Source organism: Neomonachus schauinslandi, chromosome 7 (genome assembly GCF_002201575.2).
Source record: "Neomonachus schauinslandi chromosome 7, ASM220157v2, whole genome shotgun sequence".
Lineage (NCBI taxonomy): Eukaryota > Metazoa > Chordata > Mammalia > Carnivora > Phocidae > Neomonachus > Neomonachus schauinslandi.
In genome coordinates, this window is record NC_058409.1 from 48,035,941 (window position 1) to 48,062,478 (window position 26,538).

The 26,538-nt window shown below is 39.0% G+C and overlaps 1 protein-coding gene across 3 annotated transcripts in view; it reads left to right on the forward strand.

The window, feature by feature from the left end:
• MAST4 (microtubule associated serine/threonine kinase family member 4) overlaps positions 1–26,538 on the forward strand; it is a 542,918-nt gene that overhangs the window by 172,534 nt on the left and 343,846 nt on the right. For all 3 annotated transcript variants that reach the window (XM_044916860.1, XM_044916859.1, XM_044916861.1), the window contains exon 3: positions 7,301–7,425. In XM_044916860.1, the coding sequence (XP_044772795.1) occupies positions 7,301–7,425 (125 nt within the window). The remainder of the gene's footprint in view (positions 1–7,300; positions 7,426–26,538) is intronic.

Consider the following 26,538-nt stretch of genomic DNA (forward strand, 5'->3'; position numbering starts at 1 on the left):
GTCCTTCTGTGCCTGGCTTATTTATTTTTTTATTATTATTTTTTAAGAAGATTTCATTTTTTATTTATTTGACAGAGAGAGACACAGTGAGAGAGGGAACACAAGCAGGGGGAGTGGGAGAGGGAGAGGCAGGCTTCCCTCGGAGCAGGGAGCCCGATGCGGGGCTCGATCCCCGGACCCTGGGATCATGACCTGAGCCGAGGGCAGACGCTTAACGACTGAGCCACCCAGGTGCCCCTGGCTTGGCTTATTTAGCATGTCTTGGAGGTTCACCCATGTTGTGGCATGTGTCAGAATTTCATTCCTTTTTAAGGCTGAATCATACTCCATTGTATGTATATACAACATTCTGGTTATCTACTCATCTCTCAGTGGATGTTCGGTTTGTTTCCATCTTTTGGCTCTTGTGAATAATACTTCTGTGAACTTGGTGTACACATATCTGTTCAGGTCTCTGCTTTTAGTTCTTTTCTCTATATACCCAGAAGTGGGATTGAGCAAGGGAGCTTTTAGTTGGAAGCAGGGAGGGTGAAATAGTGGGATGTCCCTCCTCCCACTTTAGTGGTGGACGTGAACTTTCAGGGAACTCCTTTGAGAGCCTCAGCAGATGCTCAGGTCAGCAGCAGGCTGGTAGCCAAAATGTAAAGATTAAGGATGAGGGAGATGAGCGTGTGGCCCCGTCTGCCTGCTCCTGGCACCAGCATGGTGGTAGCTTCACATCGTTCTTTTTGTCCCCAGCCCCTTGACTCCCGTATTGCCACGCCCATTCTCCTTCCCTTCCTCCTGTGGCTCCCCCACGCCCCCTCGCCAGAACCCTTGAGAGCAACATAGCTCCTCCCTCAACGGCCTTTTGTTCCTGGTTGGTGCCTTAGAGGGATAAACAAACTTTTCCAGAGTTTTATGTATAACTGAGCGCCAGAAGCCGTATCCAAGGACTGCTTTGTTAGTAGTTACTAGGTCTTATTTTCCCTTTGATGGCTTGTTTGTAGTCTAAGAGAAATCACCCAAAATGTAAGACTGTGGACTGACTGCTAAATCTATGTTGCACTTCAGGTGATAAGGAACTTTTTTACTGGAAGCTTTTAAATCTAGTCAGGTACCATTATTCCCAGATGATAAAGTAGTTCTCCAGAGGCTATATTTAATTCTTTATATAGCCATTCTGCTGAAATTATTGCTGACCCAGTATTTTCCTACTTCACAGGGATACTTCATGCTTCGGGGGGCTTTGAAAACATGTATTTCATTTTTGAAAGCATGCATTTATGGAGGTCTTCTTGTTTCTTGGGATCAGGATGGAAACAAAGGAAAACACACCCCATTAAAGAGACCATATGTAGCCTTCATAGAACCAAGGCGCAATGTAGGTCTAGGCTCAGTAATCTACTTATTTTAATATATAATCTTAAAAGGCTGCATATCTTCCATTCTGTTAAGTAGAGGCCCCGTGACCAAAACAGTAACAATAACCAATATAAAAGCCTATTCAAGTAACTCATACCTCCATGATTGAAGCCTGACAAGTTCTTAACATCAGTCTCGCCAACCGATTTCAGTTTTAATCTGGGCCTCTATTTATTGCCTCTAAATTTCTAGTTATGTCAGTAGAATATATGTAATAAATGCTATAATAAACATATCAGAATTTTATAAATGTGTTTCCAAAGAGCATAGAGCTGATCACGTTCCAGTTGTAACAGCAAGCTCCATTTGGTATTAAAATAAAGCAGCCAGATTGGTAGGCAAGCTCACCTCTCCTACAAGAAATTAGGAATGGTATTATCCATTAATTTCCACCCTGTGCAGCTGAATAATGCAGTTGACAGATGCTAATTTTCTTAAATTGTAGGCAGCAAATGATGCATGAATCCAACAGCAACACACTTTTTAGAGGCTCTTGGTAGTCATCAGAAAGCGAATTTATATAAAGTTCGATGTAGTCACTACCAAGTATGGCGTGATGTTAGTGCCTTCTAATGACTGCCTTAAATCCATCTGTTGTCCTCTTTCCCTATTAACACTAATGGGGGTCTAGGCAGGAATAAAAACCTCCCATGTGTTGTGCTCACAGACCATTCAATTTATAACATTCATGTGATTCCTAAGGATAAAACTCATGCAAGAATAATGACATCCAAAATCTAACCAGTGACAGGATTACAAATATTTCATTGTATTTGTGTGTATTCCCTAATTTAATTATTTTTCCAGTGGCTTAACAAAAGTTTATTTCTTGCTCCCCTTCTCATACATAGTGTCATGGATAGTTTTGTGTTTCTTACTTTTGTAAGTTGATGTTATTGAATGTCCACTGTATGATGTTTTTTTTTCTTTTTGGATTTTAGGAACACCCTGTAAGTTTACCCCTATTTCACAGCTGAGGAAACTGAGACTTGGGGGAGTTCATGAATAAGTGATGGAATCGTTTTGGGGGGTCAGAGTTGGTACTCAGCAATTAGGCTGTAGAGTCAACCGTAACATAACTGGCAACTTTTATTGTTTTATGTCCTGTTGGGTTTGAAGACTGTATGAGGTAAATATATGGACTAAGTTGAAAAACTTAGTTCAAACTGAATTCCAAAACTGATCAATTATTGAACATCAAAATGTCTCCTTTGGGTTAGCGTCTGGTGACATAATAAAAGAATGGAAGCCTGACGGAGCGTCTCTCCTTGACCAAACTCTAGCCAGTTTCCTCTGAGCCCTCCTTCTCAACCAGGCCTCAAACTTAGTCAATAAAGACACGAACAAACACCAACATAGGTTCTCACAGCTCAAGGCAACCTTCTTAGCATGACCCTAGTCCTCCTAAAGCGCCTGCCTGAAAAAACTCAAGGCTGTCAAAATTTTTTGTTTGGCCAACAGATAGGTCTCTTTCTCCTAAGCTCTGTGGGAGGGTAGAATCTGAATTTGGTAAATGCCAGCAGGCAGTCAGAGCTGGCCTGGTCACAGTTACATGGAAGGACCCTGTGTCATTTTTCACTTTCCTCACTCTCGACTGAACCCCCACTGGCTCCCTGCCCTACTCCCTCATTCTCTTACTAAAACACTCAGTGATTGTGTACAAATTGAAGGTGAGTTCAGTTCACACTGGACTCTCTTTCCCTGATGCAGTAGTTACTACTGATTAAAATCTGTCCTTACCACTTTAGTGTTGCACTTGGTTTTCCTTTGATAAGGCACATGTCTGGCCTTGCTGCCAAGATGAGCCTTACACATGGTACAGTAGTACATAAAATATATGGGGTGGTGGTAGACAGTGACTTTGGAGAAGAGGACGCATGGGGGTCCTGTTAGTAGTGGTCTCTGCTTGCTTTCGAGTGCCCTGTGAGAGCTAATGAAACTGAAGTGTTCAAAGTGCTTTGGAGTGAATGGAGGGAAGGGAGGTGGTTCTGTTGCTTGTGCCCCTCCCCCAGTGCTTGTTCTGAGTCTGACCTCCCTTGTGAGGCGGGGCTGGATTCCCTGAGCTAGGATCCTAGCATATGAATTTCCTACACCGAGGATTTATTCGAGAACTGCCCCTGTTTCCATTCTGCTCTCCCACTGGCACAGAGGGAGTCTTTCCCAGTGTCCCCTGCCATGAATTTCATTCCAGGACTGTGGTAAGTGTCTTCATGGTTCCCTTTGGCTCCAGTGCTTCATGGGACCTCTCCTCCCGCTCCTTGCTTCCCTACCCAGACCCACTGCAAAGTTCCCACCATCAGCAGATCCCTCCCTGATGTGGCCTTAGGGTGGAAAGAATGTACTCCTGGCTGGGTGGAGCAGATTAGATTATGGAGATTATTAGATTATGGAGCACATGTTTTGATAGGAATTGTTAAAAGCAACATTATATAATAGCATATACAGAAATTAATAGAGAATAATTCACTACAACCCATATATCCACCAGCCAGCTTTAGCTAAGCTTAATATTTGCCACATTCTTCAGATGTATTAATATTAAATTTATTAAAGCCACAGGTGAAAACTTAAATTCTTTAAACTTTTACGTTCGACTCATAGACCCCATTATTGCCTGCATACGATTTTAAAACAATAAAATATTGCAGCATTTTCTTCCCTAGGCCCATTCCCCATTTTCTCTGCCAGAGATAACGATAATTCTGAATTTGTTGTTTATCCTTTCCACAAAGAAATATTAGCCTTTATTTTAATATTATTAAATATTTTTCTTTATTTCCTTTGTGTTCTAAGAACACATTGCCCTGTTTTGTTCCTAGGGTGGACATGGGGATGACGTTGACAGAATTAAAAAGTTATAATGTGAGTGGCGATAGCGTATCGACTGTTTCCCATGTCCCAGGTTGAGTGTGCTAAGTGCATTATCTCATTTTATCTATTCTGCTACCATTTCCCATCTTCTCAGCGATTCTCTCTCTCTCTCTCTCTCTATATATATATATAATCTATCTCCACTTAATAACTTAACGACTTAATAGCTGTATGCCCTATAATGGAGATAATATTACCTAGTACACCATAGGGTCATTAAGATATTGGAAGTGCCTGGCATATAGTAAGACCTCAACAGATTTTTAGCTATTATGCTATGCTACAAATGAAATTTAAGAAAATCATCTGTTTAGTTTTATTCTTTCTGTTTATATTTGATCAAGTATTGATCAAATAGTGTAGTTTAACTGCCTTTCAGGCAACAAACATTTATTGAGCACTTACTAAGGGCCAGATACTGTACCTGGTACTAGGGATAAAGAAATAAATACCTATTTATTCACCTCAGGAGGGCTTATAGGGGAGATATTCTAACAATTATTTTCTACTAAAAGAAAAAACAAGGACTGATATATAAAATTATTCAGTTAACTGAAATGTTTGCCCTCTAAATTTTTCCATTGCTACATTAAATTCTTCAACTGTTTTTGTATCTACCCTTGGTTTTCTTTAAAATGAAGCATCTGGGGCAGAATAGTGGTGAGGCCAAAGTAGATTTTCTCCATGATGTAAACCTTGACATCACACAGCCTCTGTACCTTCTGTCAGGCTTCTTTCTGAAATATGAACAAAGAAAATATAAAACACAAAATATAGTAAATAGAAGGGACCAGAAGAAAAAACATCTATGGATTCTGATCACTGGAGGTTGGTATATTTTTAACAGATGTCCGTCAAAGACAGTTATTTCTATGTTAAATCATTTATTCATGTAATACTGATTTTAGTTTTCTTAAATGCAGTCTATAGTTTTCCTGTCCTTCTTTATTAATGTCCTGCTTTTGGATCTAAAGGGGGCAGATTGCCCAAAGCCCCTCTTAGTCCAGCTTTTAGTTGATGTTTTAAAATAAGGCAAGGAAAAAAAAAAGTTCTGGACTTCCAATTCTATGATCTTTCCTGCATAAAAATAGGGCTGAATGTTTTTGAGGTGGTGACCAGAATCTCAGAGAGTAATTACATTTGAATTTTCAGTAATAGAGTTTATGCTTCAATTAATTGGCATTTGCTATATGTATTTGTTTGGAAAAGGTCATAATCTATTCTGTGGGGTTGGAGGGAGCAGGTAACAAAAATCGGTATGATTCCATTTTTGCAAGAAAATAGAGGTTACAGGAAGAAAGCCTGGTAGAAAATCACTGAAATGTTGATAGTGGTTTTCCTTAGTGTGATTGTAGGTGACTTTTTTCCTTTATATATATGTTTATACTTCCTGCTTGTGAGTGAAAAGTAACCAAACCTAAGTGAAAAAAGATACTTACCATTTTTACTACTGTTATGGCTAAGTAGCTAACATTTACTCAGCGCTTTACTTAGAAAATTCTTTTAATCCCCTCAACAATTTACACAGGCCCATTCTCCCCATTTTAAAGATGGAAAAACCAAGGCCAGGAAAGGTTGGCTAACTTCCTTCCCCATTTGTCACCAAGGCAAGATGAAGATCTCAAAAGCAAATCTCATTTTCTCTGGAGTCTGTGTTTGCACTATATAATATAACGAAAGAGCAGTTTTGGCGAAGTAAGTAATTGTTTGCTTTGCAATTAAAATACAAATTTCTGAAAGCACTGGGATGAAAGCATTAGACCTCTTCAAATGGACAGTGATGGGAGCTGTAGCTCGCTCCTGTACTTTGATAGTACCAGTGGTCACCGTGCACACTGCTAGTAAATCAGTTAATACATGGCAACAGTTATTAACCAGTGGGATATGCTTGTTGACTGAAGTAAGAGCGTGAGGCTCTTTTACAAGGACCAGACCTGCTGGGGAAAATCCAGATGTTGCTTCTGCTACAGGGCACCCAGCCACACGTGCTGCAATCCCTCATGTTTCTGAGAGGAATGTGGCTGGATGCCGCCCGCCCCCTCAACCTTGAATGAGGTTCTATGCGTTGCCTGCCATCTTTTCTCTTTGCCAATGTGTTTTTTTGGGGGGGGGGGGGGAAGAAGCGCCCACTTGTTCTTCAATCATTCATGGGATACTTACTGAGCACCTGCTATGGCCAGTCATTATGCTAGTATTAGTGTGAAACACATGAAAATCAAACATGTTTTCTATTTTCGCTGAGCTCCATTGCTGCATGAATATTCATGTCCATTCTAACTCCCTGAAGTCAAGGAACCTTACTTCCTGTGCTTTGGTAACTAGTTTAGTCCTTGTGGTGAGGAAGTAATGTAATGCAAATTGGTTCGCCTGTTTGACTGTTAGAGGCATATACACATACATTAGAGTTCAAGGGTGACGTAAATAGCTCCGTGAACCTAGTCTGACATTGATGTCCTGATGTATGCAAATGGATACCACGTGTGTCCTGTGGACATGGTTGGGTGACCACCAGTTCTTCAGAGAGCGAAGCTTTGAGAATGAGGCAGCAGCCCCATTTCACCATGACAGAATTCTAGTTCTTCCTTTTGTTGGTCATGATCTCTACTTTGTCAACTCTTTTCTAGTTGATCTTGAGATCATTTTTCATATTAGATATTTAAAAAGTCCATTTGTAAGTGCAGGTTTACTTCCATGATGCTGAGGATGCTTTGTGTATTTATATGTATCCTCCAGAAGTTCCTGTGGAATAGGCAGAAGTAACAAGATACTTGATCCTGCCCTTGCTGAAAGCTGCCGATGCCAGAGCTGAAGAGGTTTCCTTGGGTATATGTGGGAAATCAGGGTCAGAACTAGGGACTGGATCCCCTGACTTAATTAAAACAATATTCCTCTGGTTGCGATGAAAAAATGTAAGGAGTATGGTAGAAGCAGTAGAGAAGGAATGGCCAAGAAGGGATTTGCCATTCTCACAGAAGTGCTGATGTTCTGCCTGCCACTTACACTGTCTTCTCTTTCACCCCAACAGGGAGGTACCTCCTTCCAAACCCTGTGGCAGGGCAGGCCTGGCCAGCCTCCACGGAGACATCCAACCTCGTGCGCATGCGCAGCCAGGCCCTGGGCCAGTCGGCACCCTCGCTCACCGCCAGCCTGGTGAGTGTCCTCTGCCGGTGTCCATGGTGCCTCGATGTGGTTTCATCTCCCCACCACCCTAGGGACTATTTTAAGTGTATTGAGTTTAACTAGGTTTGAACTTATCCACATTTAACATGAAGCACTGTGAAATTTTTTGCACTGAGTGTGCTAATTTTTTCCAAGTCTCCTCTCCACGCCCCCACCCTAATCTGTAGTGTTTCTGTTACCTTGACTGTCTCCTCTCTTCCCTCCAAAGAAATGAAAATATCTGAGTTTTTCTTAAATATTTTCTTTATTTGAAAATAATTTCAGACTACCAAAAAGTTGGAAGAATATGAAAAATATGTAGAACATATTGATCCAGCTATTAATTTCCTGCCAAATTTGCTTTTTCTCTCTCCTTTGATATAGGCTGAGGTAGATATATACATATGTGTGTATATACGTATCTATGTACACACACTCAGATAACTGCTTGAACTATTTGAGAGTAAGGTGTGTCTCATGGCCTTTTGTTATCACAGTCAGAAATGTTGGTAAATTTATGTTGACTATAAGCCTTTTATCTACTCTCCATTCTGTATTTCATTTTTATCAATTGGCTCAATCGTGTCCTGTGTGGCATTTCTCCTCCAGTGTAGGATTCAATCTAGGGTCATATATTGCATTTAATTGTCCTGTCTATTTTGTTTCTATTAATCTGGAGTTTTTCCACAGCCTTACTTTGTCTTTTATGGCATAGACATTTTTGAAGACTATCCTCCCCTTCCCATTTTTAAAGAATGGAATGTTTCTCCTATTACACGTGCCTGATGTGTCTGATGTTTCCTCTTTGTGAGGTTCACATTTTGCATTCCAGACCAGAATAGGACATGGGTGGTGACGTGTCCTTTCAGGGCTTGCCTTCTGCAGGCCCATTATGTCCATCTGCCCCTCATTGTGATGTTAATTCCACCCCCCCCCCCCCACAGTCATGGTGTTGATGTCTCCATTGGAGTTAGACTTTTAATCTCACCATCATTAAACATTCTGTGGGAAGATAAATTTTGGGCCATGCGAACATATTTCTTCCCATCAGAAATTTCCCCTAGGTTGCCTTTCCATTGATGATTCTGGCCTGGACCCTTCTTTTTTGTGGTAATTGAAACTGGTCGCGTTATCCCCACCTCAGGACTCTCTCCACATTTACTGGTTGACCCATGGCATCTGTGTTTATGTATTTGTTTGCAGCTTGGCCTCCTGCATTCCTTGTTCACTTCTTCCAGTGTTGATCTTGATTTTCAACCCCGATGCTTCCTAGAATTTTGTTTTCTCCTGGGCCTGTTCCTTCTCTCCTTCATCCTTTGGCACAGCCTAGAAGTCTCTGTTTAAGTTATTTTTGGTGGTAGGGTTGTATGTTTTGGGAGTAGATTTTAAATATCTTTTACTGATGGAGATGCAAATAATATATTATGGTGCCTTATAATTTTATGCATTAGTAATAAATTAAGTTGGATATTTGAGAATCATTCAATAATGCAGAGAGATTTGATTTAGGTCAGGACTCTAGTCTTACTTTTGCCACTAGATAGCTGTATAAACTTCGGCAAATCACTTAGTTTCTCCTATTTTATCAACTCAGCTGCACCTGCAAGATGAAAAAAGGTGTTTAAGCTCTGGAAATCAACTTTGGAATCCCCTGATTCTACTTCTAGGATAATAAAGATTGTGAAAACAGTGAATAATTATCCCTAAAAAAGTTTCAGAATATTTTATGACTTCAAAATTGACTATGGTCTCTGAACCAAAGTTCATCTTTTTCCTCTCATGAAAATTTTAGGACTTATATTTAAAGGCACAGTTAAAATGATGATAGTTACAGTCAAAATGAAAAAATCATAAAAAATTAGGAAACTTGGGGTGCCTGGGTGGCTCAGTAGGTTGAGTGTCCCCCTTCGGTTCGGGTCATGATCCCAGGGTCCTGGGATCGGGCCTGAGTTGGTCTCCCTGCTCTGCGGGGAGCTTGCTTCTCCCTCTGCTTCTGCCTGCCGCTCCCCCTGCTTGTACTCTCTCTCTCTGTGTCAAATAAATAAATAAAATCTTAAAAAAAAAAAGTTAGGAAACTGAAATCAGGGAAACCTACCAACTAGAAAGTTAAATCAAAAGTGAAAGAACAAAAGTAGGAAAGAAGCTTAAGGGGTCAGTTTAGAAGGTCTACCCAACTAAAACTAGAAACTACAGAAAAAGAATTAATTGAAAACCATTTGCCATCATCCCATCCCCAAGTTCAATGTTACTTTTTCTTCTTGGGGAATTTTATCAAGAGCTTGTTTTACTGAAAGCATTTACTTTTTAAGGAAAGAGGGAAATGCCTCACAATTAGTGATTTTTTTTTTTAAACAAGTGCTTTTTGGGTCACTGCAAAATTACTCTTAACACTCAGATAGTAATCCTGTATGTTGATTGCCAAGTAAATGATTCTGATTAAAACAACGCTGTTAAAAGGAATATATCTCATCTAATACTGGTCGTCCCATACTCGGAAATGGATTCATTCATTGGTAAAACACATGTCAGGTGACTTAAATACTTGAGAATGAGATAAAAAGGTAAAGAGAACTATTAATAGAAAACACGAAAGAGTACTCCTCAAAGTATGTCTGATGAAATTCTTACCGGAGAGTCGTTTAATTATTAGCTTATCAGTTCTGTGAGTTTTTATACTATTTGCTTGACAGCAAAACTAGAGAAAGTGCTGAAATCCCATAGGCAGCAACTTAAAATAGCACCTGGCACATAACAAGTCTCAAATGTTAGCAGTATTACTACTTCTGTTAGTAACATATTATGGGTAAGCTTGAGTACGGAAGCCAGACTGCAGTTAACCATTCACTCGACAGTGAAGGCTCATCATGTCTTTCCTTCAGAGAAAGACTTCAGAAAAACTCATCATGTCTTTCCTTCAGAGACTTCATTACTTCCTGATGGTAGTCGAAGGAGAACTATTTGCAGACTGTTTGACCAAGTCTTCTCCCCCTGCCCCCCGCCCCCCATTCTCTCCTAGTAAGAGCTGTAGCCGCTGGAGGAGAGTTGCCAGGCAGAGCACCATGTTGATTTCCTCATGGTTCTGCTATCTGCCCAGCTTTCTGGGCCATATCGCTTATTTCAGTATGTCTCCCAGTGCAGGCTAATGATTTTTTCTGCTTTTGGTACCCTTTGAAGACCATTAATCTGTTTCATGTTTCTTGGATTGGATTACATCTAAATTATCTTACTGATTACAATGAACTATCTCTATAGTGATAGAGAATGATGGTTGAGAGATGGAAATGCCCTCTTAGAACTCCTTTTTTTTTTCTTTTCCTTCTAAACAAGTGATGTGTCATGTGGTGCACTGAACCGTAGAAAGTGCTTCACTCTGATTCTCTCTCCAGGCCACTATTCTCAACTCCATTGCCCCTGTCTTAGAACTATAAGTCACCCTTCCTCCTGATTTGTTGCAGTTCTTTGTGTGGGCGCTTTATATCCTCTGCTAGACTGCAAGCTCCTTGAGGGCAGAATTCCTGTCTGCTCTGACTTTGTCCTCCTCACTGCTCCTGGCACAACTCCTTGCACATAGGAGGTATTCAATAAATATTGTTGATGGAATGAATAATTATTCCTACAAAGTGACGGATGACTCTACTTGCAAGGCAAGAGTGATGATGTGATTCTCTGTGCTGTAATGGGTGGTCTAATAAGACTATCCATCTACAACCTCTTTGTTTTTGTTCTGTGTGTATCTTAAATTCGTGATTAGCCATGAAGTCCATGTAATGAACCAGTCTCGTGTAGTTCCACATTGGCTGCTCAAAAAAATGTGACAAAATAGTGAAGAGAGGATCACTGTCCACATTCAAGGAAATTCCAATAATATGCTTGTAAGCAGTCATGATGTGGTCACGTTGATTTAAATGTTCTGTTGGCTCATTGGAGAACTAATCTGAAGCAATATGTGTCTTCATGTGTGGAAAAATTGGAAAAACAGGAATCAAAATGTCCACATGACAGCATTACACTTGACAAAACAGAATTTCCTGTTCAACACACCAACAAACATTTCAGAAAAGTACAGACTCTCAACCTGAGAGGTATTCATATGTTAGTAAGATATAAATGAAGGCCTCGTGGTTTGGTAGGTATGAATATTAGTAAATGCATGACCTATAGTGATTTAACTGCCATAGGCAAGCTTCAGGGTAATGCTAACTACCTTCTCAAGGAGGAGATTAATTCCTAGCCTGAAGTATCTAGTTTTCCTTGGCAATGCTAAATGTCATTGTGCTCCCTCTCCCAGACACATTGGGCATTTCAGATAAATGGCATGTTGCCAATTCATCCTAAGTAGCCTGGTAGCTGGCAGAATCCATGCTCAGCCAGTATCCGCCTGCTGGGACACCAGCCGGGAGTGCTGATGAAGTGTCAGATGTATATTTCATATACATTAATCTGAAGAGGGGAAAACTCATTTCTCCATTTGCTTCTCCCATCTTTCTGTCCCTCCCCACACACATGGGTAGTTTATCAAAGAAGTCAGAGTTGTCAGAAGCAGGGGGATTTATACAGATGCTGCTTTCTGGCAAGAAAGATGGAAATTTCAAGAGACAAAAGCAGGACCCGTGGTAACTTATTTTTCTGTAGGAAAATAAGGTTGTAAGCCTTGATGATTAGAGTTTAAAAATAGTATATGTGGCCATCATATGAAATCCTCACTTCTTTTGTACTTTGGAGGAACGGATAGATGGCAGAAACATAGTGAAAACTAGTTGACAGTGTTTTTCTCCAATTTTCTCTTTGATTAGGAACGTGAGCTTCATCTGCTTGGTGTGTGGGAACCTCCCCATATCACATTTTTTCTTGTTGAGGTCTTCCTTGACCATTTGTTTGAAACTGCTCCCCACACTATAGGCTGTACACCCTGCTTTTCTCTATAGCTTTATCCCCTTTCAGTATACTACACAATTTAGTTTATTACTTTATTACGTATCTCTTAATCACTCTAATGAAAAATTCATGACAGTAGAGAGATTCTTCCTGTTTTCCCTGCTGTCTTCCCAGGGCCTAGAATAGTGCTGACACAGAGTAGGTGCCCATTGAAGACTTGATGAATGCATAAACAAATGTTATTTCCTTTCTATACATGTCTAGGGCCCTAGAATGGACTCTTGTTTCTTTTTGTTTGCTTATTTTTAATCTGTGGTTAACGTTTTAGATTTAGCCTAATCAAGAAGCTAATCTTCAAGCCAGAGACCAATTCACTATGGAAACTATATTCAAGAGTTAAACTACAGTGGTTAAGTTGGAAAAAGGGATTTGTGGGGTAGGGAACAAACTGGTTAAGAGATGAGCTCCACTCTGTAGCACTTACTTGCTGTGTAAGCCTTGGTTTATTCATCTATGAAGAGGGGTCATGGTTGTAGTAACCTCATAAGGTTGTTGTGAGGATCACATGAACCAACTCATGGGCAGTCCTTTGCCCCGTGCTTGTTACCTAGGAAATGCTGGTGTTGATGTACCTGGTGTTTATCAGAATAGTGTTTCCTCGGGGTTGTCAGGCTTAGCGGAGGTGGTATTATTAGAAGGGAGGGAAATGAGCCCTTTCTCTCAGATCACCAGCTAGGAGCAGTAGTGTAACCTTTTTTGTCCTTCCTGTGTGATGGTCAACCAGCTTATTGCTTGCTTCCTCATTTTGACTCAGTACTCACCAACCTGACACACTGGAATATACTTTCTAGAATAGCTAACATTTTTGAAGGGGGGGGGAAGTGCTTTCAAATAATGTTTTTCAACTTTTAATATTAGATTCAGTGGTGTAATTTCATGTTTCTTCAGTCGCCCTCTTTTGACATAGTATCCATTTATTTTAATGAAAAAATTATGTTTCATGATGTACTATAAATATTAAGACCCAAATTATTTAAACTGTAATATATTCAAAGAGCCTTGATGAATATTCATCTTTTCCATTTGCACAAATGCATTATGAAGAGTCAGGGAGAATTCACCAAATGTATGCAAAAGTGCATTTTTCCTTTTTAATTCATTCAGAATGCACTGGCATCATGTCAGCATTTATTTAGGGTACAGACTTTATTTGCAGTCATTTAATATTATATCAATACTTCATTAGCTTTATAGCTCAAAACAAAAACCTGAGCCAAAGTCCAATTAGTTAACTCTGAGAGAGTATCCGTTAAATATTGATGTAGGAACAATTTGAATGCCCTTGGATAAATGGCTTAACAAAAGTTGTGGAATGCAACTATGAGTTCGCGTTCTACTTATCCTTTGTGACTCAGTTTAAAGACTGCAGCATATTCCAATGTGTGGATTTCTCAAAATTTCTTCCTTTAGGTCATTTCCAAGTTTTTCCTATTGCAGATAATGGTGATGAGCAGGCTTTTAATAACTCCTTGTTCACCTCTAATTATGTTTTTAGGGTAACTTCTTGGAGTGGAATCACTGTGGCAAAAGATATGAGCACTATGGAAGTTCTCTGTACTTCTGCTAAATACTGTTTCTATAGACGCTGTTCAGATTTATACATTCATATATTGAGAAAGTGCATCTCACTACCCCGTGGCCAGCAGTCAATATTGTCTTCTTAAAAACAAACAAACAAACAAAAAACAACTTTGCTAGTTTATTACATGAAATAATTACTTACTCCTTTAAATCTGTTAGATTTTTAGTGAAGTTGGTAAGGTTATTGGACGTGTTGATTACACCTAAGCCTCTGGATAAAGCAAATAGGAAGTTAGGGTTATCTAAGCTTCTTCCTGCAACTTCTTCCTTCCATTCCCTAAATCAGCTTCCCATACCAACTGATGGTAACCTGTGTTGCTCTTGGGGTATAAGAACTCCTGAGTGTGATTACAGTGTTATGTAGCTGAAGGCATTATTCCGTAGTTCAGAATTTTTTTTCATCTGGAAAGTAGTAATCTCAACTGTGAAATTGTGCCTTCAGCTGTGGACATTATAATCAGAGTCTCCAGAGTGCTTGTACTCCAGGAGTAATACATCTCCTAGTTATTACCCTCTGAGCTAGGTTCTATTTATAGTGAAGGGATGAATTTTCATAACTCAGTGCTGGAATAGCCATAGGGAGCCCTGAGCAGATTATTATAGGTCAGGCCTAATCCATGACGATAAATCTCATTATAGGCTCACCTGGGCCCATCCACAGAGTAGCTGGTTTAACATGAGTCTGTAAATCAAAGATCAGATTAAAATCAAACTATAAAATCCTTGTCATAATCCCAACTACTGCCTCTGTGAAGAGATATTCCAAATGTGCCTCCTTACTCTAACATGCTTAGATGCCGTGAGAATAATTAGCAGAAAAACACATGCGGAGTTCCTTGTGATTCAGTCTATTAATGAATGAAAAACTACTATGTATTTCGCAGGTGGAGGGGGGGATTTTTTTCTAAGATGAAATTGCAGCCAGAAGTAGTCACTGAAAACTTCCCCTTTCTCTTCCTGATATTTGCAAAGATGAAAAAATAGTCCTTACCTTACTTATGTGTTGTCCTTCCTGGGAAGGACGGGGTACCTGCCAAAGTGGCTGTCTGTGTGGGGATGCCCAGACAGACTGGTCAAGTATGGACTGGCTGTTATCAAAGGCATTTGAGTGTAAGTGGAATGAATGGTGACCATAAATACCTTGGGGGATTTAAAGAGTAGAAATGCATGCCCTGTTATCATCATAGAGGGGATTTAAATGAATTTACAGCAGTGACGCCGTGTGTGTGTGTGTGTGTGTGTATTAGTGCATGTGTATGTTAAAACTTCGGTTTCATTTATTACCCTCTTACCCAACTGGGATAGCTGTTTAGGAGCTGGTCAACCTGTTCACCAAGCATTATGAGATGATCCAGGGAATGCCAAGTCTTGCCACCTCAGCTGTCTGATTCCCCACTGGATTTTTTAGCACCAAGGGTACTCCTTGATATGTATTTAGTACTTAGATAATGGTTGTTCAGTAATAAATGTTTAGGAGGTCTTTTTTTTTTTTTTTAAGATTTTTATTTATTTATTCATGAGAGACAGAGAGAGAGAGAGGCAGAGGGAGAAGCAGGCTCCCAAGGAGCAGAGAGCCCGATGCGGGACTCGATCCCAGGACCTTGGGACCATGACCCGAGCCGAAGGCAGACGCCCAACCATCTGAGCCACCCAGGCGCCCAGGAGGTCTTAATTAAAAGAACCTTGAGGGGCGCTTGGGTGGCTCAGTCGTTAAGCGTCTGCCTTCGGCTCAGGTCATGATCCCAGGGTCCTGGGATCGAGCCCCGCGTCGGGCTCCCTGCTCTGCAGGAAGCCTGCTTCTCCCTCTCCCACTCCCCCTGCTTGTGCTCTCTCTCTCGCTGTGTCTCTCTGTCAAATAAATAAATAAAATCTTTAAAAAAAAAAAAACAAAAAACAAAAAACCTTGAGTTTTCTGAGGCTCCTGTCATTCTGCTTCCTGGAGCCCAGACTAGTTGAATTGCTAGGCTCTCAAAGATTTGATTGACCTCTGTGTCTGAGGAGGCGATCCACATAAAGGCAGTAAAGCAGTTGCAGCTGCCATCATGGCTGTGTCCCTTGGGGCACTGGTGGACAGGTGGACAGGTGGCACTGTCGTGGACCCCTGGTATGACGCAGCTTGTCCTTTTGCTCCCCTGGTAAAACGTGAGCACTTGGTTATTTGCTGTCTCATTGTCAAAAGGATTCTGCCACCCTGGAAAAGCCAGCGAGCCCATAGTAAATAGACAGTGGTTTGGGGCCGGGGGAGGGTATGAGGACGGAACATTTCCTTTCTGGGAAAAAAATGAAAAATTATCATTTAATAGGCTTCTTAGGAAACTTTTGGTTTTCGTGGTTCTGGAAAAGCCTGCATGTTTTGATACTTTTCCTACTGTATTTTTCTAGATAGACTTTCATGGTTAGTGGAATGAGTAGTATTGGTGAGAGTACATTTATTTCATTGGCACCTGAACTATCAATCTAGCATTGGGTTCTGAATCTGTGTATATTTCATTACATTTATTTATTAGTTAATTGACTATTAATGGAGTTCCAATTGTACAATTAGTAATAAAACCTATATAAAAAAAATAGAAGAAGGAACGCTTCCAAACACATCCTACGAGGCCAACATTTCCCTGATACCAGAACCAGGCAAAGACACCACAGAAAAAGAAAACTCTAGGCCAGTATCCCTGATGAACATAGATCTAAAAACCCTCAAAAAAAAAGAGCAGGGGCACCTGGGTGGCTCAGTTGTTGGGCATCTGCTTTCGGCTCGGGTCGTGATCGCAGGGTCCTGGGGTCGAGCCCCGCATTGGGCTTCCTGCTCCACGGGAAGCCTGCTTCTCCCTCTCCCACTCCCCCTGCTTGTGTTCCCTCTCTCGCTGTGTCTCTCTCTGTCAAATAAATAAATAAATCTTAAAAAAAAAGAGGAACCACATTCAGCAATACATTAAAAGGATTAATTCCTGGGATGCAAGGGTGGTCGAATATTCCGAAATCAATCACCATGATACATCACATCAACAAAACAAAGGATAAAAATTATATGATCATCTCAACAGATGCAGAAAAAGCATTTGGCGCAATTCAGCATCTGTTGATAATAGAAAAAAAACTTCCAGCAAAGTGAGTTTAGAGGGAACACATTTCAACATAATAAAGGCCATATATGAAAAACCCACAGTCAACATCATACTTAATGGTGAAAAACTCGAGAGCTTTTGCTATAAGGGCAAGAACAAGATAAGGATGTCCACTCTCACCACTTTTATTGAACATGGTACTGGAAGTCCTAGCTACAACAATCAGACAGGAAAAAAAAGTCATCCATATTGCTAAGGAAGAAGTTAAACTGTCACTATCTGCAGATGACATGATATTATGCATAGAAAACTCTAAAGACTGCACCAAGAAACTGTTAGAAGAAATAAATGAATTCAGTAACGTTACAGGATATAAAATTAATACCCAGATGTTGGTAGCATTTTTATATCCTATTAACAAAGCAGAAAGGGGAATTAAGAAAACAATATCATTCACAATTGCCCAAGAAGAACAAAATACTTAGGAATAAACGTAACCAAAGAGGTAAAAACTATAAAACATTGATGAAAGAAATTGAAGACAACATAAGCAAATGGAAAGATATTTAATGGATTGGAAGAATTAATATTGTTAAAATGTTTATACTCCCCAAAGCAATCTACAGATACAGTGCAATCCCTATCAGAATACCAACAGTTTTTTTTTTTTTGTTTTTTGTTTTTTGTTTTTTTACAGAACTAGAACAAATTATGCTAACATCCGTATGGAATCACAAAACACCCCAAATAACCAAAGCAATTTTGAGAAAGAAGAACAAAGCTGGAGGTGTGACAATTCCAGATTTCAAGATACACTATAAAACTGTAGTAATCAAAATAATATGGTACCAGCACACAAGTGGAACACATAGATGAATGGAACAGAATAGAAAGCCCAGAAGTAAACCCATGCTTCTTTGGTCAGTTAATGTAAGACAAAAGAGGCAAGAATATACAACAGGGAAAAGACAGTCTCTTCAACAAATGGTGCTGGGAAAACTCAACAGCTACATGCCAAAGAATGAAACTGGATCAAAACTTTCTTACACCATATACAAAAATAAACTCAAAATGGGCTAAAGACCTAAATGTGGGTTAAAGACCTAAGTGTGAGACCCCAAACCATAAAAATTCCAGAAGAGAACACAGGTAGTAATGTCTTTGACATCGGCTATAGCAACAATTTTCTAGATATGTCTCCTGAGGCAAGGGAAACAAAAGCAAAAATAAACCATTGGGACTACATCAAAATAAAAAGCTTTTATACAGTGAAGGAAACCATCAACAAAAGAAATTTGAGTTTGGTTCTTGGTTCTTTTCTTGGAAAAGATATTGGCAAATTATCCATTAAAGGGTTAATATCTAAAATGCTTAAGAACTTAACACCAAACAAAACAACAACAAAACAAAACCAATACAAATACTGTGATTAGAAATGGGCAGAGGACCTGAATAGACATTTTTCCAAAGAAGATGCACAGATGGCCAACAGACACATGAAAACATGCTCAAGATCATCATTCGTCATCAGGGAAATGCAAATCAAAACTATAGTGAGATCATCTCACACCTGACAGAATGGCTAAAATCAAAACCACAGGAAGGTAATAACGTATTGGTGATGATGTGGAGAAAAAAGAGCCCTCGTGCTCTGTTGGTGGGAATTGGTATAACCACTGTGGAAAACAGTATGGAAGTTCCTCAAAAAATTAAAAATAGAATTGCCATATGATCCAGTAATTCCACTACTGGGTATTTATCCAAAGAAAATGAAAACACTAATTCAGAAAGATACCATGCCACCCCTATATTTATAGCAGCATTATCGACAACAGCCAAGATCCAGAAGCACCCCCTACCACACACACACTCAGCCATAAAAAAGGTGAGATCTTCCCATTTTTGACAGTGTGGATGGACCTGGAGGGTATCATACAAGTGAAGTAGTCATTTGTGGAGTCTAAAAACCAGAACAAATGAATAAACAAACAAAAAACAGAATCAGACTTACAAATACAGAGAACAAAGTGATGGTTACCAGAGTTCCGGGAGTTGGGGGGGAGGGGCAACATGGGTGAAGGGGAGTGGCAGATACAGGCTTCTAGTTATGGAATGAGTAAGTCATGGGAATAAAAGGCAGAGCATAGGGAATATAGTTGATAATAGGGTATTCGTGTTTTGTGGTGACTGATGGGCACTACATTTGTGGTGAGCCATAGTATAATGTATTGAGAAGTTAAATCACTGTCTCATGTACCTGAAACTAATGTAACATTGTGTGTCAACTCTACTCAGAAAAATATTAAAAGAAAACCTTACATGAAAAAGATGTGACACATAGTCTTTTTTAAAAGGAGCTTCAAAACTGGCTGAAATGAGATGTGAAAAATCAGAGAGCAAAATAGAAGGAAACAATGTGTTGGATAGTGTGCAGCTGTGAGAATTTATAGATCTAGAAGAATGAGATGGGCTACAGATCTCTAGCAAGTATCTTTAAGCAAACTTCAAGGTGTAGTGGAATTACGTACATAGTGAAATGGGCTGGGAGTGGTAGATAAAAGTGGACAGTGTGGTGTGAATAGCGATGTTTTTTCTTAGTATAATGTTTCTAGAATAGTCATGGAGGGCAAAGGACCACATGAAAACCCAGAGGCTCATGACTATCAGTGACAGAATGATTTCTGGTTTAATGCAAACCCTGCAAGACCACCACCATCTGTTTGTAAGAAGAATGTGCTTTTTACTTAGGAGATCTCCCAGATGCTAAGTCTATTATCTGCAGGGATTTTAGCCAAAAGGAAATAAGTCTTCATTTTTGTTGGATTCATGGCTAGATGGTAATAATGCCTTACTGAGTTACAGCTTTTCTTTGTGAACTGATACTGTGACTTTATTTTTAAGGGAAGAATAGGGCATGTGCAATTTTAACTTGGCTATTTGTGATCTCTTAAATACTTGATTGTTCAGGGCAGTTGTTTGTGTAAGTTTATGTCAGGGTTTTTTTGTTTTTGTTTTTTTTTTATTCCTAGACACAAGTAGTGATAGATTTTAGCCTCATAAATAATATGAATCGATGATATCATTTTGTCCACTTTTTATATAGCTCTGATTAAAAACTTATTAAACTTTAAGGAACTTTTCTGTTTCTTCTATTTTCTGGAAAACATCCATTCCATTGACAGATTTGTGTGATGGAAGGTCATGGGGTTTTCATCTTTAAGTGCTTCCATGCGTATTTCTTCTTTTTGTCTGACTACTGCCGGTCTGTCCTTAAGCACATGGACTTTCTCTTCCAGGAAGCCCTCCTTGACATCTCTCCCCACCCCAGTCTTCTTTCAATTATGCATATCTGCACCAAAGCGTTTGTCACATAGGACTGTAAGGGTCTCTTTGCTTGCCTTCCCCTCCTTCCCTTTTCATCCCCAAATGGTGTGATTACCTAAAAGGCCCAGGATACTAATCTGTAGCTGATAAAGATGTGAGCCTAGAATATTTCACGGAATGGGCTTTCCACTAAATGAAATATGAGCTTATGTTGGGTATGCCCATGGCACCTCTCTGAGCCTTGTTTCTGAAAATGAATTCTGGAATTGGAGAAGTTTATGGATGGAACAGACCCTGGGTCACCCCTCTCCTCTTGCCTAGAGAGATTGTGCACTACAGTGTCCTTTATCTAAATTGTGTTCGTTTTTTATAAGCCCTTGATTTAGAATTTAATTACTGTAGGCAGTTGAATGTTTAAGAGCATGAGCTCCAGAGCCAGGCTGCCTACGTTGGAATCTAGAGTTTACTACTTAATAGTTGTGTCCCCTTGACCAAGGAGCATAACCTTCCTGTGACTCTGAAAAATGGGAATATTAACGGTGTCCATCTTATGTGGTTGTTGCTGGAATCAAGGAGCACATCGGAAGAGCACAATAGTGTTAACTGGTACCTAAGTTCACATATTTATTAAACCAGGGAACATAAGTTTTACTGAATGCTTATCTGAAATTTATGATTTAAAGAAGTGATGAAACTGGCCTGGTAAAGATAAGTTTGTCTCTGATTATTTTCGGGTAACTCCAGGTCTACTCTATTTTCTCTAGGATAATTTGTAATACATGAAGTTTGTTTGAAATTAAAAGTTAAGAGAAAGTGTAAATTGTCATTTTTTTTTAGATTTATTTATTTTAGAGAATATGCACGCAAGCAGGGGAAGGGTCAGAGGGACAGGGAGAAGCAGACTCCCCACCGAGCAGGGAGCCCGATGTGGGGCTTGATCCCAGGACCCCAAGACCATGACCTGAGCCGAAGGCACACACTTAACTGACTGAGCCACTCAGACGCCCCTGTCAATTGGCGTTTTCAACATGAAATAAACTTCTAGGGATGATACCATCAAATAAACAAAAGTAAAAGGCAACCAGAAAAAGGAAACCCCAACTACTTTTTTTTTTTTTTTTCATTTCCCTCATTAGATTATACAAAAGACTTATCAGGATCTTGGTCTTCATGCATATTTTTTTTAAATACATGACTTGCTTTCTTTTGAGTTGACTTTATTTATTTTTTTTTACTTTTTAAAAAAAGATTTTATTCATTTATTTGAGAGAGAGAGAGCATGCGTGCAAGCACAATGCTGGGAGGGGCAGAAGGAGAGGGAGAAGCAGACTCCCTGTTGAGCAGGGAGCCTGACTCTGGGCTTGATCCCAGGACCCTGGGATCATGACCTGAGACAAAGGCAGCCACTTAACCAAATGAGCCACCCAGGCACCCCGAGTTAACATTTTGTATACTTACTACAGTGCCTTTGTATCTGGATCTTTGGTATACCGACATCTATTTTAAGATACTGTTGATTTTGCCATCACTTTTTGCCATGGCCAAATTTCACTATCGTTTATGCAGATGTAACAAAGAGAATGCCTGTTGGGCTTCAGGTATTTTTGCCATCTCACTCCATCAGTGAAGCATTTTTGAATGTGCATCCCTACTATGTGAATATATTTTAAAATGATTTACATGTACTTAAAGGTTGTATTAAAAAAGCAATTTAGCACACCTGTGAATCTTTACTAGGCAACTGTTAGAACATTTATTGTAGGGTTTTAGCAGGGGTCTAGAAGCAGCTCCGTTTGCCAACTTTAACCATTTAGCTGCCATGCCATGGAGAAGTCTCAGGTGTCCCGGGGTTGGTGATGGGTGAGATAGAGTGTACACAGAGTGCTTGAGGCAGTATTTTAGCCATCAGAACTGGTGTGTATTGGCTGAGCGTCAGCCTGAATATCAACTTAGGAAATGGACTAAAGCCAACAAAAAAGAAGAAACACAGAAAATGGCAACCGATACTCTAATAGTTTTTCCCTAAATTCCATTTGATTATATGTACCCCCGGACTGTCCATATTCCACTTTGTAGAATCTTGGAATAAACTATAATGTCTGTAATAAACTGTAGAATTTTATTGATTAAATGATGTTTTGAATGTTCAGTGAGGCTGCCTTTTCTCTTTGGGAAGAGTTTATTTTATTTTACTTGTAAGTGAAAGGAATAGCAGATCTTTGCTACACATGTCATTAACTGCCACTAAGTTGACACAAATGTTGACAGTTACTGTGAGAACTGTTTCAAAGCTAATTATGCTAATTAGAATGTAACATACCAGTAATTGCATGTATTCAGACATCATACCATCACTTTTTGTGTTTTATTCTCCAGATGTAAGACATTCATTCATTTGTTGCTTGAAAAGCTACAGAATTATAGCTAAGATAACAAATAATTGCCAGCAAATAAAATTGGTTCTTTAGAAATGTGCTCTAATTGGTTAGCTATGTAAAAGACAGAAACAAATGTTAGCATGTTAAGCATATAAATTGGGAGCATTGCTTATGAAATCCTTAGTTTTGGGCTTTTCATTTAAATAAGCCTTCTTACTGCAATTAATATTATCGTTTGGTTTATGACCCTTAAAAATACATTCCCTTTCAGCATTTCTTGGAGTTCTAATTTAGCTTTCTTATACATGTTAGATGATTTGCAATTTAGATTTTAATTTGATTTCCATTCTTTAAAATACCATTTTTCTTGTATTTCATTTTTATTTAAAGCATGATTCTCTGTATTCGTAGAAGCTAGGCATAAACGACTAGAAAAATCAAGCCCTAAGTGAGCCCAGAACATAAAACATTTTAATACGAATTTCACATAACTAAACTAAGTATTTGAGAGTCCAACCAAGGATTTATGGCTGTTTGGAACCAAACTTTATGGGACATAGTGTTCCTAATTTACCCTCTCTTACAGTTCTTTTAAAAATAACATTTCTTTTGTTGATTTAAAATCATCAGCACTTCTTACATATGTAGAGTGTTATATACATGTTTCCCTGATAATTTTAGGACCATATCTACCTGAAGAGACAGTTTTGGTCTCTGTAGTTTTTTAGAGTTTTGAGTATATTTTTTTTCTCAAAAAAGTTTTGATATGAGTATTTCTCTTGTAATTGGAGTGTGTGGGTTCCCCCCCGCCAACCACGACCCACATAAATCAGCCGAACACTTGCAGAACCGTGACCTTAATTCCATAGGACTTGAAGCATCTATACCCTTGGTAAACTCACAATCTGGCTTTGGTATGTTGTGCTCAGAAGGGAAGAACGTTTCTTTTAAACCCCTCTTATAACGATCGCTGCGTAATTCTGCTGGCAGTTGCTGTGTTTTACCTACTTTTTGCTAAGATTTTTGTTCAGCATTTGGAAGCTCCTGTTATCCTTAGTATACAGGTCCTTTGTCTTGGTTTATTTACCAACTTTAAAAGATAGCAGATGATGAAAAAGACTGATGTGTTTGGGGTTGGGAAATTTAGGATTGATTTCTAGTACCTGGCTCTGTAATTTTGGGCAATTATCACTTAACTTCATTGAGCCCTGGTGTCTTCTTTAGTAAAATGAGAATAGTTAATCCTGACAGCATTTGTTGTAACAATTCAGGGATAAAATATAATGTACATCAGAACTGCTAAGTATTAGGCTTTTTTTTGTGTATTTCTCTATTTCTGGGGTTCTCTTTCTTGTAATTGGTCTCTTTGTCTATTTCTGTGCCTATATCACACTTTCTTTATTCCTTTAACTTGATAACAAGTCTTATTATTAACTGGTCGAGAAAGGTTCTTTATGTCATTGTTGTTCTGTAAGAGTGTTGGCTGTTTTGGCATGTTTATCTTCTGTATAAATTTACTTGTGAAGTTCTGCAAGCTAATTAGATTTTGATTAGAATTACATTAAATCCAGAGATCAATTTGGGAAATTGGTAGTTTTATGACATTGAATTTTACTATTCTAGAGCATAGTATATTGCTCTGTTTACTTAGGGCTTTTTAAATGTTCTTATCTACAGAATGAATTTGTATATCCTTTATTAGATTTACTCTTAGGAATTTTAAATAACATCCTTTAAAAATAAACATGTATACCTGTTTGCTAATGTCTGGAAATTGAATTGGCTTTTGCATATTTTTAAATTAATCGACCTTGCTAATTCTTACTGATTTTTACTTATCTGTGGATTTGGGGGATGGCAGTTTTTTGTAGACAATATAGGCAATGATGATCTGCAGATAATAACAGCTTTTTTTTCTTCCTTTTCCAGTCTTTATAGATTTTTATTTAAAAGTCTTAAATCACTAACCAGGACATCCAGGATTATGTGGAAAAGAAGTGATCACATGCATTCTTGTCTTTTTCTTAAACACAAAGAGAGCATTTTGAACATTTCATATTAAGTATAATGAATGCTTTGATGGTTTTTTTTTTTCTTTTTTAGAAGCTCTTTATCAGGTGAAGAATTTTTTTTTCTTTTTTTAAAGTATCTCGCTTTTTTTTTGCCTTTGTTGATTGTTATTGATCTGACATTTTTGAAAAAAATGCAACATTGTCATGACAAATAGCTTTAAAAAATACATTTATACAGTCAGTTTTCTAGTATTTTGTTTAGGATTTTGCCATTTGTGTTTATTAGTGGTATTAGCTTATAGTTTTCCTTTCTTGTATTGCCTTTGTTAGGTTATGTTAGCTCAACAAAGTGAATTAGGAATGTATCAGTCATTCCTTTAACCCTACCATAATGCTGGTTAATAAGCCACAGTTTCTCAATGGCATTTGTCAGTAGTATTTATTTCTCACTGTGGGTCTGTGGGTTGGCTGGGGTAGCTGCTTTAGATGGTGAGTGTTGGGTTGGCTTGGCTTAAATCTAATCTGTAAGGTAAGGGTCCTGTCTGCTCTGCATGGATTACCGTGGGACCCAGGAATAAGGGGAACACTTGTCTGTAGAACGGTTTTCTCATGCAGGAGGTTGGCAGCTTCTAGAGAGATGAGCAGGAACAGTGCTTAAGGATTAGGCTTGAAACAGCCACAGTGTCCCTTCTATCTATTGGTGAAAGCAAGCCACATGATTAAACCCAGCCTCAGTAGGAGAGCAGAAATATTTGCTAAACAACAATTTTATCTATTACAAGAAAAGTTCCTTCTTTTTCTAATCTCTGGAAGAGTGTGTAACAGTGGATTGATTTCTTTCTTGACTGTTCTGAATTGCAGTATGGACCTGACTGATATGCTGGTATCATACTGGTATGCTAAAAAGCAGTATGGACCTGACTGATAATTTCTTTTCTGGGGCACTTTTGACTGAGTAAATTTTTTTAATGGTTATTAGGCTGTTAAGATTTTTAATTTCTTCTTGAGTCATTTTGGTGTTTTGTAGTATTGTGTGAATCTGATTGTTGTGTTCGAAAATCATGTTTATGGCATGGCAGCTATAGTTTTGACTCCTTTCTCATTCTTATTGTTCAGACTGAGGTGCCTGGGTGGCTCAATCTCTTCAGTGTCCGACTCCTGACTTTGGCACAGGTCATGATCTCAGGGTCGTGAGATCGAGCCCTGCGTCAGGCTGCACACTCAGTGCAGAGTCAGCTTGTCCCTCCTGCTCCTCCCCCCACTCGTGAGCGCACATGCACTCTCTCTCTCAAAATAAGTAAATAAATAAATAGTCAATCTTAAAAATATTATTTGTGTATTCTCTCTCATGCTTTCCCCCCCTTTGTCAGTTTTGCCAGAGGTTTGCCCATATTAACTCATTTTGAATGGCTCTGAATCTCATGTCATGCATGGAAAGGTATTTCTTCTTTGCAGATTCTAACAGTTTATCTCCTATTTTCTTTTATGGGTTAATTTTTAATGTTTAAATCTGTAGTCTGTTTGGAACTTATTTTTGTTGAGGAGTAAAAGAGCAATTCAGCCTACTACTCTTTTTCCCAGTGGCTAGCTAGTTTTTCCAGCACTATTACCAAACAGCTTCTTTCCCCCCTAATTTGTAATACCACTTTTAGCATACACCAAATTCCCAAGTACATTATGGGTCTATTTCTTGGCTCTGTTATGTTCCTTTGCTTTGTCTTCTTGTATTTATATCATATAATCAAATTCCTCTAGTTTCATGCAATTTTTAACATCTAATAGGGCTGGTAGGGGAGCCTCCTAACTCTT